The sequence below is a fragment of the Anser anser genome (genome assembly GCF_964211835.1).
Source record: "Anser anser genome assembly, chromosome: 1".
NCBI lineage: Eukaryota > Metazoa > Chordata > Aves > Anseriformes > Anatidae > Anser > Anser anser.
In genome coordinates, this window is record NC_139720.1 from 151378387 (window position 1) to 151395678 (window position 17292).

General features: G+C 35.5%; 1 protein-coding gene across 5 annotated transcripts in view; it reads left to right on the forward strand.

Moving 5' to 3' along the window:
- NALF1 (NALCN channel auxiliary factor 1) overlaps positions 1–17292 on the forward strand; it is a 517684-nt gene that overhangs the window by 304450 nt on the left and 195942 nt on the right. For 4 of the 5 annotated variants that reach the window (XM_083845998.1, XM_083846001.1, XM_083846000.1 and 1 more), the window contains exon 3: positions 10188–10289. The exons of the other annotated variant lie outside the window; for it this stretch is intronic. In XM_083845998.1, the coding sequence (XP_083702124.1) occupies positions 10188–10289 (102 nt within the window). The remainder of the gene's footprint in view (positions 1–10187; positions 10290–17292) is intronic. 5 annotated transcript variants of the gene reach the window in all.

Below are 17292 nucleotides of genomic sequence, written 5' to 3' on the forward strand. Positions count from 1 at the left end.
TGGGTGAATTAACTTCGTTGTGTTATAAATTGTCTTGCAATTATTAAATTCATGTACTTATGCACCTGTATTTTTAAAATGGTGATTTGCCACTTTTTGAAGTGACTGGCTTCAAAGGAGCAAAATATGACCACTTTTGAGCATTAATCTTCACTACTGTGTTCCAGATATTCTTTCATTCAGTTTTGCATTTTCAGATTCAGAAGTGTTCCTATTTCTCAGTAAATGACATTTTACCAATTTGTAGCAGGAAAAAAAAAAGTGGAAAAGAACCTTGTAAGAGAAATCACATTGTTTTTCATGCATATTAGGAAATGTGATAAACAGAGTCATTAAACATGTTCGCAAATTTTCCTTCAGGGCAAAGTATACTTGTGCAGAATAGGTTTGTTTTTTTTTTTTTCTTTTCCTCCTCCAGATTTCCTCTGCAGTAGGAAGGCAAAAAATTATAGAGTCTACCTTGCAGAGCTTTAGAAGAGGGTGTGGGGGACGTCTGTCAATTAAACTGATTTGCAGAGATACATAAGCAAAGAGGAAAAAATTCACCAAAACAATACAAACTAAAAAGCTGTTGTTGTTGTTGCTAGCCCTCCAAGTTAGAGAATAGATTTCTATAGATTCATAACGTCTTGTTTTAGTCCACTTAAGACTGAAACAGAGGCAATTCCTATGCAATATTTTTGTTTATCTGATGAAACAACCTTCAGGAATAATCTTGCAACAGATTAATTTTAAATGTAACATACAAATTATAAGCATGAAAACACAGGGAGATTCTTGCTATAATATTATCTGTTATAATAACTTGATCTGAAGCAGTCTCATACTGATTTCTCTTTAATAGTCCTGAGATTTTTAATAGAAGATTCATGAAGATATTTTCATATTGAATTATACTGTCTTTCAATAACAATGGTGTCTGGTTGTGGCTTTCAGCATGTGCACAAATAAAAAGAAGCACACTACTTATACTATTTGAGTACTTAATGTTTTCATTTGTGATTGCTTAGTTTTTTGATCAATCTCAGTAAAAAAGCTACATCTATTTTCATATGTTGAGATCAGAATTTTCTGAAAAATATACTAAGTAAAACTACAAATACTGTTACTATGTTGTCATAAGGCAAAAAACCACTAAGTACAATAATAATTAGCATGTGTTTATACACATTTAGATTTCATTTCAAAATGTTTTATCCTTGTTTCAGCTTTTTGGGATATATACTAGTAATAACTGCATTAGGTGAATCAATGAACCATATAATCTACCTTAAACAGTAGTCAATGCTAGATGTTCATATGAAATAGGAGGAAAAATTGTAGTGGATAATTGAGAAATAGGTACTCCATCTATGTAGATTTTTCATAATCCTAACACTTAGTGGGATTGACCTAACTAAAGTAAATTTGCACTCCTCAAAATTTGGCTTATCTTCCATTTGAAATTGCTACACGCACAATAATATCTCGTAGAAAGGAACTTCTGCATTTATAAGAAGCATCAGTATCTTTTCAACATGTCTTCAGTTTGGAAACCTGAGTCTTTGAAACTCAGGATTTAAGTACTGTTTTAGCTGATTTCCAAACTGATTGAAATCATAAATATTGAAAGCTGCTTTTTAATCATTATTATTGGAATTTATTTATTTATTTATTAAAGAATGGTTTGTGTGGAATGTGATTTGCACCTAGGTATCAGTCAGATTCTGATTTGAATAATTCAGTCTATTTAAATGCACAATGCAGTGTAAAACAGTACTGGTTTGCACAGATACATTTGTTTTAGTGAACATTTCTTAACAATAGTCTCTGTCTCCCTGTTCACTTCAAACAGACTTCAGACATGTTCTATCAAATCTGATAATTTTTGTGGTTAGTAATGTACTTCTTGTGAAGAAGTCCCATTTTAGATGGGGAATATAAATGCTCAGAGATTACTTTGAGTGGTCAAATCAACAGCTGTTAAATTAGTTCGTACAAACAATAATGAATCTTTAGCCTCAATCTATTCTTTTGAATGCTAAAAAGTAATTTATTCAACTCTTTGTAAACACAGGCACTCAAAATTGTACAGTAATTTTACTAAAATATCTATCTGGTGAAAACTTCTATTAATTCCAATAGAATGTCTATTATGTCTGTATAAACTCCAGCAATTGCTTGTATCAATTGATCTAGACTTCTTGATAGGGTACTAGTTGGACAAAATAATAGTCTGGACCAAAACTGAAGGAAGCTTCATAATTTAAGAAAAAAAAATAACATAATTGAAAGCATATTCAGAAATAATTTTCCAATACTTTCTTCAGTGTAGGAGTTCTATAATTAAATCTAATATTTGGTATCCCCAAATTAAGCTATTCAAACATATTTCTCTAAACTGACATCATTATCTCAGGCCAAATTCAGCAGCATTCCCTCTGATTTTCAAATACGGTTCATTTTGCAGAGTGAAACTCTTTCTTTTTTTTGCTATCTCATGTTTCACTTAAATAAAAATTCCCCTAAAGAAGGAAGAATAATGAACAAATATGTAAAAGTTTCTTCTGTGTTTATCTATTGGAGTTTGTTTTGGAGGACTATGTAAAAGTGATGGAAATGTTACTATTTTTAGCAGAAGATAAAAGCTGTGATACTCTATTGTGCAAGGATAAATTCTCTTGAACCTTCAGGTACAAGTTGTTCGTCAGGACTGTTAGGGCGCTAGTTCAGTAAGCAGTAATGCATGATGGCAATCATCATTTTCTATACACATCTCCAGCTCCTGTTCTGTCATTTACTGTGGCAGTTAGCGTTACTACAGTAAGGAATTTCTTCAGCTAATGGCAAAACTTGTATATGGAACAGACTGAAGCAACTTTAGTTCCATATCACATGGGAAAAGAGGAAAAAAAATAACATATCAATATTGGACTTTCCTATAACATGACAAAAATCTAGTGGTTTGAGTAGCTTTAACTTTGGCCTTCCTTCACAATTCCAGTACTGAGTACTAGTAGAACTTAATCTATTCATTTTAATCCATGGACATAAACTCACTTTAAAAAGTTAGAAAAAAAGTAATATTTTGGCATTTTAATGCTATTGAAGTAGTATTGAATTCAATAATACTTAATAATTTAGTATAATTAACTTTATTATTTAATTATTTTGCGTTTTGCTCACTTATTTGCTTAATTTTCCGTTTTCTAGTTGCTATAATGCAGCCATAAATCAATTGCAGTAGACTATGTTCTCTGTGGAAGACAGAGAAATCTGTGTGGGGCATTATCCCAATATACCCAGAATAAAAGTAATAAATCTTATTGATTTAAGCACTATTTTGCTCTCATCATCACTGGTAATGATGTTTACATATAATTCCAAATTTGCAAAGGTACAGTTCTGAAGGATTGATCTCAAAGAAGAGGCTGTTGCAAACCTCATAGTCAATCCCCTAGTCTAATTGTTGCTGCAGTCACTGCAGAACCTTTGAGGCCAATATTACATTCTTCTGTAATTACTAGTATGAAGTTTATAACAACAGTGAGGTTTTTTAATATAGGCATTTAAATATTAGAGGGAAGAGTTTGTGAAGGTTGTTGGATTCTGTCAATCGCTAGCAGTAACTCACTCTAATAACCAGTCTGAGTCAGAATATTTAGGAGAGTTTATATTTCAGCTTAAATCTCTTAAAAGAACCAGTCACCATTGTAATCAAGAGATAAGAAACATTCATTGACTGTGCATAAAATACTGAGTGGATTGCATTCACACCCTAGGCTTTTGGCCAAAAAACAGATGTAGCAGCTGGTGTTGTTTGGTCTGTCTGGAAATTGGCTATAACTTGATAACTTTGTTCCCCCAAAAGGCAAGTAGCTGAATTGCCACAGCCTATAAAGCTGAATATAATGTCTCGGGGGGGGGGGGGGGGGGGGGGGGGGGAAGGAAGACCAAAGAACTTGAAGATTTTATTCAAAATTATATAAAAAACAAACTGCACTTGTAATATTGTGTGCTTCTGTTTGTCTGCATGAAATAACTAGACAATGAAAAACATTGTTTAGTATCCTTTGAGTTGTAATAAATCGTAATCAACATTATTATTTATTTTTACTGTGGCAATATCTAGAGACTCCAATCATATTGAAAGGGCTCTTGATTTATAGACACAATACCTCATGGGAGCTGGTACGCCCATTTTTGCATACTACTGTGCTCACATGTCTTTCCTTTTTGTAAAGGCTGCAAAAAAATTTTGATAGTTAATATTTTTCTCCTTAGCTAGCCAAACATTTTTCCTTTCTGTGATCACCTTGGTTCAGTATCTGATATTTTAGATGAAAAAAATCCCATATTAAAATATATATTACTTAGCAATTTGCCTGTAAACCTGCATTTCTTTTACATATGACATCAAAGCTATATGATAACAGGACATCTTCTGGTCACTAACAATGCGGTTTTCCTCAAATCACAGATGAGAAGAAAAATATTCCATCCTATGTCATTATCAATCCTAAAGCCAGGCCTTTTTGTATTTGAAAAATATGTATATGAAAAATCTGATCTTAAAACTTATTGCTAAGTAAAATGATCGATGCAATAATACATTATTTCCATATAAAGTGCTAGCTCATAATATCCTTAAGAACAAAGAATTTTTATTTATTCTATTCTTTTTATTCTGTTAAAAAGTCTTATACTGGAATGTTTAGTGTATTGTTTCTACCAGTAAGTTACTCTTTACTGTCTGCTAATTAAACTGAAATTACATTGTTTATTCATGGTAAATACATGCAACTATTAATAAACTAGACATAGACACCTGTCTTTTACATGAAGTGGTATGTTTTGTCATGTTGTTCAAAGAAGATTAGATTACTAATCTTCAAAGATTTAAAAAAAAAGTGATTGAACTGTTAAGTACTGCTTTCATAGTCATAATGATATCTTTTAAGAACAGGATGAAGCAATATAATGATCCAGTACAGGAAGTCAACATATTTCACAGACCCTGAAGCCAATAGATATATCATTTTTTTTGGTAAATAATCTTAAATAAGGCCTCATTTTTCATATATTTATTCTCAGTATCTGAATCCTAAGATGTGGGATAATAATATTTACATTGTCATACCATTTTTTTTATTACCATAATTTATTCTTAGCAGGGAAGCTATTGATTAACTGCCTCCTTATCTGAATATTGATATAATTGACAAGAATTTCATATATGTATGATTAATTTTTATTGTGATCTTCATAATCTCTGTTGTCGCGCACTGGAACTGGCTGCCCAGGGATGTAGTCATAGCACCAAGCCTATCAGAGTTTAAGAAGCATTTGGACTATGCTTTTAGTCATATGGTCTGAATTTTTGGGTAGACCTGTGTGGTGCCAGGAGTTGGACTCGATGATCCTTGTGGGTCCCTTCCAACTCGGGATATTCTATGATTCTATGTTTTGTACATTTGTGAAAAAAATTTTAGTTTAGACTGGTCTAACGGCACTGTATCTCAGTGAGGTTCCATTTGTACAAACTGCTACAAATGGAGATAGAAAAGACTGAGTTTGAGCACTGTTCTTGAATTTCATTGGCTCACATACTGCCTATCTGGTTGCAAGTTTTATTTTGTAGGAAGAACTTTTACAATGTATTTTCAGCTATATATAACTTTTTTTTTTTCTTTTACCTTCTGGTTAATCCCTTACCCCCAGTGATTTATGCATTTATATTCTTTATATTTTGCTTTAAAAAGAGGTATATGAGATAAATGACTAATGTTGTGCATTTCTCAATGAGCCATATTAATACACTGCACTCAAACAACCCGTCCATATCACTGATAATGCATTTTTCCTAGTATTTTACAGAGGAGTTAAATGTAGTAGAATCTAAGCTGGGACTGGATTTTGAATTAGCATGAGCTTTGGAATTTAAAATTAAAGTATTTTCTAAATTGATTTTTAATTATGGCAGATCTAAACATTTTTTCAAGGTTTTGGCCACCTTCCTTCAAGAAAGTCATTAGCTGGAACACCACAACAAGCAGCTAGGGAATAGAAATCATTTGGAAGTTGTAAGAAAAAACATCTGCTAAACTGAAGTGTGTAGTATCAACAGAAGAAGAGACACAAGGAAAAAAGAAGAAAATTACTTCTCTGAAAATCTAACAGAATAAAAAAGAAAACTGATGGTTTCTTGCAATAGAACACACTTGAAACAAAGCGTAAACATCTTGAATAAGTGTCAGTTATATGGTGATGCATCTGCTTCCTAAATCAGCTGTTGGAAAGCTAAGCTTATCATTGAGAAGCTGTGTTTTTAGAAACAAACTCTGATACATTTAAAATATCTTTAAGCTAGTCTTGGTGATGGTTTACCATTATGTATAATTTCTTGTCTCGAATTATAAACAGACAAAAAGAGGGTCAATGCAAGGGAAATAGCAGTACCTTCATTTTACTGATACGAAGACGTGATACTGAGGTTTCTCAGAAATCTGAATCCCGTCAACATGGCTGCAAGATTGTGAAAGGCTTTTTCATCTTCCAGGGACTGCTATACTCTTGTCTATCACAACACTATGTTCAGGCTAGATCTGGGAGTATATCCATCCCCGAGCTCCTGTCCAAAGCTTTGATTCCTATAGGGTCAAACTGTCTTCTCATAGTGCAAGGTTCTCATGCCAAGACCTGGCTGGGAAACCACAGCAGCGATGCACGTTGTTAAACCTAGCTTCCCAATGCAATTCACAGTCTATAATTAATAAAATAGCTTTTCTGTATAAGGCAAAGGAAAAGCAAATTGCTTCAGACTGGGATCCATACATGCCAGAAGCTGAAGTAGGTGTAAATAATAAATTATTTGCAGGGGCGTAAAATCAGTCTCTATCATCTTTTAGTACTTTCTTTAACCACTGCATTTCAGATGCATGTGTATATGTCCTTAGCATCCTACCATCCTTATCATCTTGCATTCCCATTTCTACATTACTTCTTTTTACTCTGACACAGAGTCAGTAACAGTAAAATGGACTGATTTAAGCCTCTCTGAGACCCTGCCCTGTGTGTAGAGTGTGTGCTTCAGTATATACTTCAGAGTCTTACCACCTGTATAACTTGTAGGATCCTATAAATATAATCTATAGGATCCTTTCAAGTCTTTAGGAGCTTTTTTCAGTGCAAAGCTAACTTTTTAAAAATCCAGCAGTATGTTAAGAAGGATAAAGTGTTTGAAAAGTTGTTTTTATTACCAGTTTGCTTTTCAAATGATATTGTTCACTTTGCTACCTAGTCACCCCCATTCTCCTTCTTGAGAGAATGCCTCTAGCTTGCTCTTTTTGTAGAATGTCATGATTTCCTTGTTCTGTCCTCCAGTCTGGAAGAGTGGGTTGCATTCACAGCATCCAGGTTCCTGTGTAGTGTATTCTTCCAGTTCTTAATAGCATTTTCATTATAATGGCCATGAGTTGCTGGAAAGCAGAACTGAATAAAGTTTGCTGTTAATCTTGGGTGTCTCAATAGCAAACCATTGCACAGTATAGCAGGTATATTGTATAATCTTTCCTTCGTGCATTGAAAAGTAAGCATGAAGTAAGTAAGTAAACATGGCCTCTGTAGTGTAAGGCCAAGAATGCTGAATTTCTGAATATGTACAAAGAATTAAGGACCTAGATTATTTATTTATTTTAGCAGAATATTACAAAATAACATAAAAACAAACAAACAAAAAAAACCACAGTTTTTCAGACATAACACTGTTTCCTATGATGAGAACATGGGGGAAATAAAATAGGCTTTATTTTGAAGAATAAACTGCTATTTTTTTCTGAAACATTTTACAGAGAAGATTTGATGTTGATCATATCCCTCTTTGGGCCTGCACAGCTTTCTAGATCATATTTACTAACCAATGTACCTAGCTGTTGGAAAATCCATTGTTTTCAGTCTCAGCTGCTTCCAATATTGTTCAAAAATGATTTCAGAAATTTGGTTTTTATTTTTGACTCACAGAAGGCTGAAAAAAAAACCAAAACACGTCAATAACTAAAAGTTTTTTTTTTTTTTTTTTAAAAAAAAGCTATGTGAATGAAATGCTTTTAGGAGTGCCATAGTGTTTTTTTTTTTTTGTATAGACAGTTGCTTGATGAGATATCCAGAGGAAAAAATCATTAAGTCTGAAAGAAGAAAAAATAAGAAAATATTTCAGAGACAATTTAAATCCAGTATACTTTGTCTGTATAGGAATTTTGACGTCTCAGTTTTAGCACTTAGAATTAGAAAGAAACCATGAATGAATTCCTATTTCATTATAGACAAAATACCATGATAAGAGTGAAGTCATTTAGTACAGGAAGAAAAGTTTTTGTTTTGAATGTATTTAATCAACTAATGCAACATGACTGAATATAATGATAATTTATTTTTAAATATAAAGTTATTGTATGAAATTTTTAATTGTAATTTATACCCTTACAGGTGATTTTCTTAGGTAATTGATGATATAAAGAAATGGAAGCACTAATGGAAAATAATAAAAATAATGATAATGCAGCTGACAAAGCTGTCTGAGGTGTCTCCAACTCTAATGGGGAAGTGGGGTGGGAAACTGGTCTGCAGACAGGCAGGGTGGTTGACTGGGGGATGTGGCAGGTGTTCACTGGGAGCTCAGCCATCTGCTTTGCATAGAAGGTTTGATCTGATATTTGACAGACATGTGTCAATGTTTTACTTTTATGTGAAACATGTTTCACTTTATTTTATTTTATTTTCTAATGGAAAACTAGAGTGGAATTCTCTCAGACAGACTTGATATTAAAATTATGACATATTAAAGTAATGTCTTGGTATTTTCAGTATTTTACTACTAAGGGAAAGTGTGCATGGCTGGCAGATTCACAGCTCACATGGGTTCTTTTCTAAGTGCTTTGGATCCAGACATTATTGCACAGCTACTAATCTAGGTACTCTTAATTCAGTAATTGCCTGAATTTCCTAATAACAGCCATTTCCTATAGATAAATATGATTTTCTCCCTGGAAACACTGCTTCTAAGAACAATTATTGCATCTTTCTGGGTGCTGCATGTTCACATTGTTAAAAGGAATACTGGGAATTATTAGTCTACCCTAATTATTTAAAACATTACTAGCATTATTCCCCAAACATTCACTACATGATTTATATCTGAAAACATATATTTTTCTTTTAATTTAGTTAAATACTTGGTCACTTGAACACATTTACTGCATACAGTATGACTTGGTATTACTTCTGACAGCCTGATTTTATAGAAAACTTTTTTTTCCCAATTGCAAGGAGTTTATGTGAATTCCACTTAACTTCTTTTCAGCTACTAAACAGACTGAATTGGTAGTTTTATTAATGTAAGCGCAAATAATGATACATAGAAAAATTAAATATTTTACTTTTGCGCTTGTCCTTAGTAGACCAGGATTTTATCCTAATAAAGCTGAAAAAAATCCATATTAATTAATTAATCCCAGAAATCAAAGAAATTTTACTTCATACTTTTTAAATCATAGAAATGGAAACTTCAGGAAAAATATCTCTGAAATACTGTGCAAGTCTGATTGCAAGTTAAAGATTAAAGACTTGTAAAATGAAAACGTTATGTCTTGTTTCATAACAAAGAGAATACTCCTGGGAATAAGCAATAAAAATTTCATGTCAGTATAGCTCAAAAATTAATAGTTGAAATGTGTATTGCAAAATCACCGCAAAAGTCACTATGTATATTGCATAAAGTTGTATATCATATATATATGTATATAACATAGTAATGTGGACTTCTAAGACCATCGCAACAGGTAAAATTTGAAGCTCCAGGTATAGTTTGCACACAATATTTTAAGGGTGTAATTTTTTTTAAGGTTTCCTCAAAATTCTGGGATCAGTATTGGCCTGGAAATCAGAGACCGAGTCCAACTGACCATATGACAATGCATATAACATAGAAATATACATCTGCACTAACCACTCATTTCCTTTTTAGTCCACAAAAACACGTCTGAAATGTACTTTATTTCATGCTACTCTAGATATCTGCATTTGACATGGTAAATTATGAAGAGAAAACATGAATTTATCTTAAATAATCATTGAGTAGAGGACAATTATAGTGTTTTAAATGGAGGAGACATAATTTTGATCCCATCCCTGTCTTTATCATGACCTCATAGGTATTGGCAGCAGTCAAGACATGAGAAGAAGGATACTTTCCTCTTCACCGAAATTGATCTGAGCAACAGGGCATACAGTAAAATTAAACAGAGTCTTAGAAGGTAATTTCTTATTACTGATATTATATATATATAAAATATTATATAATTTTATTAAAGTAACAAAATGAACATTGTGACAGACAGATATACAGTATACCAATTACTGCAATATGTATGAGCTCATTAAAAAAGTAGAAGCTAATCACATAAAGGATGTTAACCTGTGAGCAAAACACTATTCCTATTATCAGCAAAAAAAAATGTGAAGAAAAATAGTGTAGAGTTACCATAGAATAATATCACAGAACAGCTCTGTTTGGAAGGAACCTTAAAGACTACCTAGTTCCAACCCTCCTTCCATGGGCAGGGATGCCACCCACTAGATCAGGTTGCTCAGGGCCCAATCCAACCTGGCCTTGAACACCTTCAGGTATGGGGCATGCACAACTTCTCTGGGCAACCTGTTCCAGTGCCTCACCACCCTCTGAGTGAAGAATTTCCTTCTAACCTCTAATCTAAATCTCTCCTCTTTTAGTTTAAAACCTTTCTCCCTTGTCCTGTCATTATTTGATTGAGTAAAATGTCTCCCTCCACCTTTTTTATAAGCTCCCTTTAAGTATTGAAAAGTTGCAATAAGGTCACCCAGGAGCCTTCTCTTCTTTAGACTGAACAGACCCAGCTCTCAGCCTTTCTTCATAGGAGAGGTACTCCAGCGCTCTGATCAGCTTTGAGATCCACTTCTGGACCCATTCTAACAGATCCACATCTTCTTATTCAGGGGGCCACAGACCTGAACACAGTACTCAATGTAGGGCCTCACAAGGGCAGAGTAAAGGGGGACAGTCACCTCCCTCAGTCTGCTGATCAGACCCCTTTTGATGCGGCCCAGGATGCAGTTCACCTTCTGGGCTGTAAGTGCACACTGATGGTTCATGTCAAGCTTTTCATCCAGTAGAACTCCCAAGTCTCTCTCTGCAGGGCTGCTCTCAATGAGTTCTTCTCCCAGTCTGTACTCCTGTCTGGGATTGCCTTGACCCAGGTGCAGCACCTTGCACTTGGAATCGTTGAACCTCATTTGGTTCACATGGGCCTACTTCTCTAGTCTGTCCAGGTGCCTTTGAATGTCATCTCTTCCTTCTTTGGTATGAATTGCACCACCCAACTTGGTACCATCTGCAAACTTGCTGAGGGTGTACTCGATCCCACTGTCTATGTCATTGATGAAGGTATTACACAGTACTGGTCCCAGGACAGACCCCTGAGGGACACCACTTGTCCCCGGCATGCACCTGGACATAGAGCCATTGACCACCACTCTCTGGGTGCAACCTTCAATCCGATTCCTTATCCACCCTTCAAATCCATCTCTCTACAATTTGGAGATCAGGATGTCATATGGGACTGTGTCCAAGGCCTTACAGAAGTCCAGGTAGATGACGTTGATCAGTCTTCCCTTGTCAACTGAGGCAGACACTCCATCATAGAAGGTCACCAGATTGGTCAGGCACAATTTGCCCTTGGAGAAGTCATGCTGGCCGTCTCAGGTCACCTCTTTGTCTTGCATATGCTTTACCATTGCTTGAAGGAGGATCATTTCCATGATCTTTCCGGACACAGAGGTGAGACTCACCAGTTAGTAGTTCCCCAGATTTTCCTTTTTACCCTTTTAAAAAATGGGAGTGATGTTTCACTTTTTCCAGTCACCAGGGACTTCACCCGACTCTAATGACTTTTCAAATATGACAGAGAGAGGTTTGGCAACTCCATCAGCCAGTTGCCTCAGGACTCTGGGGTACATGTCATCAGGCCCCATAGACATGTGCCTGTTCAGTTTCATCAGGTGGTGTTGAACCTGCTCTTTGCTTACTGTGGGAGGAACTGTGCTCCCCCAGCCTTCATCTACAGGTTCAGGGAAACGAGAGATGTGGGAAGCCTGACTGACAGTGAAGGCTGAAGCAAAGAAGTTGCTGAGTATTTCAGCCTTCTCCATGTTTGTTGTTACCAGTTCTCCCTTCTCATCTATCCAAGGGGGTACACTCTCCTTGACCTTTCCTTTCTGGCCGATGTACCTATAGAATCCCTTCTTGTTATTTGCATCCCTTGCCAAGCTCAGTTCCATCTGTGCCTTGGCTTTCCTCTTGGCTTTCCCACCTCTGCGCATCCAGTCGGCATTCCTGTACTCTTCCCTGGCCACATGTCCCTGCTTCCACTGCCTGTGCATTTCCTTCTTGCACCTCAGTTTGACCAACAGGTCCTTGCTCAGCCAATCCCTTTTTTTGCCCTCCCTGCCTGTTCTCTTACACAGGGCGATGGAGAGTTCTTGTGGTGTAAGGAAAATGTCCTTAAAGAGTTGCTCAGCTGCTCTGTCCCTAAGGACAGTGTTCCAAGGGATCTCATCCACAAGGTCTTTAAATAGCTCAAAGTTTGCTCTTCAGAAGTTCAGGGTCCTGACTTTGCTCCTCACCAGGCTCACATTCCTCAAAATCACAAACTCAATCAGGGCGTGGTCACTGTAGCCCAGACTGCCTCTGATCTTAACTCCTTTAATGAGTTCATCAGCATTGGTGAGCACCTGGTCCAGTAACACTTCTCCTCTGCTTGGTTTGCCTAATACCTGGACCAGGAAGTTATCCTCAACACACACCAGGAGTCTCCTGGATTGCTTACAGCCTGCTTTGTGGCTTTTCCAGCAGACATGCAGGTTGTTGAAGTCCCCCATCAGGATGAGAGCATGCAAGTGTGACGTTTCTTGTGGTTGAAGCAAGAAGGCCTTATCAACAGGCTCCCTTCGATCAGGTGCCATATAGTAGACCCTGACCACAAGGTGTCCTTTATTGGTGTGGTCCTTAACTTTCACTCACAAGCTCTCAACCTTTCCATGGCTGTTTCTCAGAGGCATATCATAATTATTTATCATAATAAACCTGGGGTTTACCACATTAAGGGGGGATAATTCCCAGCCTTCTTTGCCAACCACAGAACATATACACAAAAATGTGTCCAGAAGAAATGTTATATTGTTTGAGGTGCTTCCTTTCATTTATCCAAGAATTTGTAGGAATCATGATTGATATCTGTGATGAAAATCAATGACCTCCTTCAGGTTTCAGATAAAGAAAAGATTTTAATGACAACCAAGAAATGCACCTGAGAATACACTTCGTGTACATTTGGGACCATTAATTAGTATAGTGCAAGGTCAATTCTAAAACTTTTCTAAAAATTCTGGCTAATGAAGGTCTTAAGAGGCAGACACAATACATGAAATTTAGGAAAGCCTTGCCCATGCCTTCAGAGCCAGTAGCAGCACTTGAAATGTAATAGCATTTTTTTTTTTTACCTAAGCAGCTGTACTGGATATCATGTATTAGACATGGTATTCTTGTAGCTATCACAAATTAAGAAGAAACATTTAACAAAACAAACAAACAAAAACCACTGAATGAATAGGTAATATCTCTAAAAATATTTAATATCTCTAAAAGCATACTTCCCTCCTCCCTGACAGCTTGTTTTATGTCTCTGTCTTTCTCTTAAACTTTTTATCATATCTCTTTCCCTCATTTCTTTGCTCCTTTTCCCTTCAACATCCCTGTTATTCTATTGTTACCAATCACCTTTTCTTTCAGTGGACATTTTATTAGCACGTTGTTTGCTAAACTGACAAATTCTGATTGAGAATTGTAGCTGTTCCCTCTGTTTCAGACCTGAAGAAAGGCATATTTGCCCAAAAGCATTTTTTCCATCTATACTGCCTTGACCTAAAAAAAAAGATTTTTCTTCAACTTACAAGCTTTGCTCGCTTGCATTCTGTATGTGGCCTTGCACATGTAATAGTGAAGCTACACATTGAAGTATAATGTCAAAGACAGTCTAGGTTATTATTACTTTTACCAAGGGAGTTCCCCCCTCTTTGTATTTTTTTTTTCATATAAGAATCACCCTATAATGAATGACTTTATAATTTATTTACATCTGTTACCATTTGGAAACAATATTTCTAAAGTTTACTTCCAAAACTAAGTAAGACTGAAGCTGTAGCTGGTAGTAGATTTTTATTTCTATTTTTATTTTTTTAAATCATTGAAGGGAGGAGTCTCTTACTTATCAAAATAGTATTTTCAATTCTACTAGTTGTGAATTGCCATACTGTTAACCACGGTCATTCTAAACCTCCAGGAGGTAATGGCTTAGAATGTGGGTTCCAGCACTTCAGGTACCTTGATCCCCCTTCTCTTGGTTTCAGGTGTTCTATTTAACAGGTACGGTAATTACAGACTGTGGAAACACAACCTTATCTGTTTCAAGTATTTAGAAAAATGCCTAGTTTTGATTTACATTTGTTGTCTCAAACTCTTAGAAATCATAAGCGTCTTTTGTTTTCATCTCTCCCTCCTGGGACTCCCTCCCTGCCCTCATTTCTGTACATAATTCTTTCCTTTCTTCTACTTCTCAGGCTACAGAATACTTAGGTTCCTGGTAGGAAAGGAGAAAGAGAGTGCTATAATTACCAGCACTAGTACTTATGCAAGCCAGGTAGCAACTGTCTTTGATTGCTAACAACAGTGTGACTGCTTTAAAGTAGAGGAGGAAAACCTTTCTATAACTACTAGCTGGAAGTATAAGCTCTCATTTCTCAGACTAAATGAAGTGGACTGATGCCAAGGGTAAGGGTAGTTAATCGTTCTCTGGTCTGTGTAAGTAATTTGTGGCTCTCTGTAATACTTGGGCAGAGTTCTGAGAAATGTTTCTTCTTTCCATAAGAATTTGCAAAAGGAAATAGTGCAGAACTACAATTACTTTGTGAAATTTGCTGGTTTTAGTGATGTTTTTAAAAGAAATTTTAACCTTAAAATTTATAGTTTTCCATAAACCTGCTCAACTTCTTGCTCTTTTTTTTTTTTTTTTCCTTTGCACTGCTGTATGTAGTTTTGGTTAATTGATTTTGAGCAAAATGTAGCCTAAAAATAGTTTGTTACAGTGGCCATGAGGACGTAAGGGGCTATAAATGCCAGTCACCCATGAACACATAAAGATGACAAAGAAAACCACTGTACTAAGCCAGAAAATGTCACCTGTTTGATTCAGATGGGGCTACAATATTGTATGAGGCTCCAACTTCAGAGCTTTTACTCAATTCAAGATAGGACCTTTTAGCAAATGCCTTTGCATTAAGTGTGGGGAAAAAATAAATCAGGAAAAAAAAAAAAGTATTCCTTAAAGTATTCCTTGGAGGAAAAGAATGACTTTTTTTTTCTTTTTTTTTTTTTTTTTTGTAGTCTAAGAACAGGAAAATAGATGAAATTATGAAATTATTTTTGGGCATTTGCAGCACAGTTGGCTCTTCCTTTATCTTTCCATTGGAGAGTTCATAAATGGTTTTAGTGAAAATAAATAATTCTTTCCCTTTGGCACTTTCTTCCTTGGGAATAAGTTGTTCCAACATGCAAACAAAAATGATGAAGATGGCAAAGGCAATTTTATGGCTTTATATAGTATATGCTAACATATTAAAAATGGTTAGAAGAACATGAATACCAGACATAACCTACATTTCATGCTACATTTCTCTCATCTGTTTTTTAAGGAATTTCTGTGGAGTACATATTGATTGCTCTTTTTCTGTATTGCACATCTAACTCTTCATATTCTACTCTATGGAAGACAATCTCTTTCCAAAGAACATCTACAATGAAGATATATCTCACAGATTGATGCTGCCTGCTGCTGTGTCTGTTGCCACTGCTCCTGTCACCAACATAAATGCTAGCAATCAGAGCAGCAGTGAGGGAGGCAGAGGTGGTGACAAAAGCAATAATGTCAGGAAATAAGCAGCAGTACTGCCGCATATCCGGTTGCCATATGTATGGGGAAAGGTCAACTTATGTGCTGCTGTACTTTAAAGCCTGGAAAATAAGGCATAACTTATCCTTTTCATTTCTGATCTTATGAAGGTTTATGTGCAATTTCAACTTCATACAGTTCAAGTAGAACCTGACTCCAGCAAGACTGCTCACAGAGAATTAATCAACATGTGTTCACAGACTACCTTCCTTATGCATACAAAAATACTTTCTTAAACACGAGCCCAACCTGATCTATTATCCTGCATGTTAGTGAACATGTTCTGCATGGTTACTGAAGGGAGGACGTCTTATGTTTCAGATTTCATTTCTTTGGGGGGGGGATGGGGGGGGGGGAGAAAAAAGCAACAGAGCTGTTACAATGCTGCAATAACCTTTTACAAGGTTGCAAGGATGCAAATCAAATAAAAACTGCAGACTAGTGCTTAAGGGTTCAAAATACATTTATGAATGTAATTATCCCAGTTTCACATTTTTTTTGTTAAACGGTTCAGTTATAACTTTAGAGCTGAATTTAAAAGAAGAAATAGAATTATCTATTTTTTTTTCTATTTTGGATATAGAATCAAATATATTAGGGAAGTTAATTATATGCAAAAATTCTATACTTTGTTAAGAGTTGATGAAAAGACTAAAATTAGAAAACTGGAATGAGAATTGCTATAAAAATAAATAAATAAAGATAATGTCCATGTAACTCTTGAGAGAGAGAGAGAAAAAAATCTTGTATAACAGTTAATTTGAATATTGCTAGGGAGCTCATTATCTGACTGAAGAAGTTTTGAAGTCATATTTTGTAACCCACACCCTGTGCTGTTTTGTATTTCAGGCTAGTTTCTGTAGGACTTGACTCAAACTGTGCTGAATTCAAAAAGTCCAAATTCAGTTTCCAGATCTCTTAAAAATATCTTAATTGCTTGCCCTCCTCTTTTTTATTCTCTGTCATCCTACGTCCTTAATTTGAATATTTTTATGGGAAAATTTATCCATCCAAGCAAAACATTTTGATTTAGAATTTCTTCATATTCTTCATCAAAAAAGAATTCTTTTAGGTTGCCAGATGATTAAATGAGCTGGTCTTTTCCCTGTGCTCAGGACTGGTGAGACACACCAGGAATGCTGGGTCCACTCACAGACTCATCAGTACAAGACAGACATAAACTTACTCGAGCAAGTCCAGCACGGGACAACAAAGATGA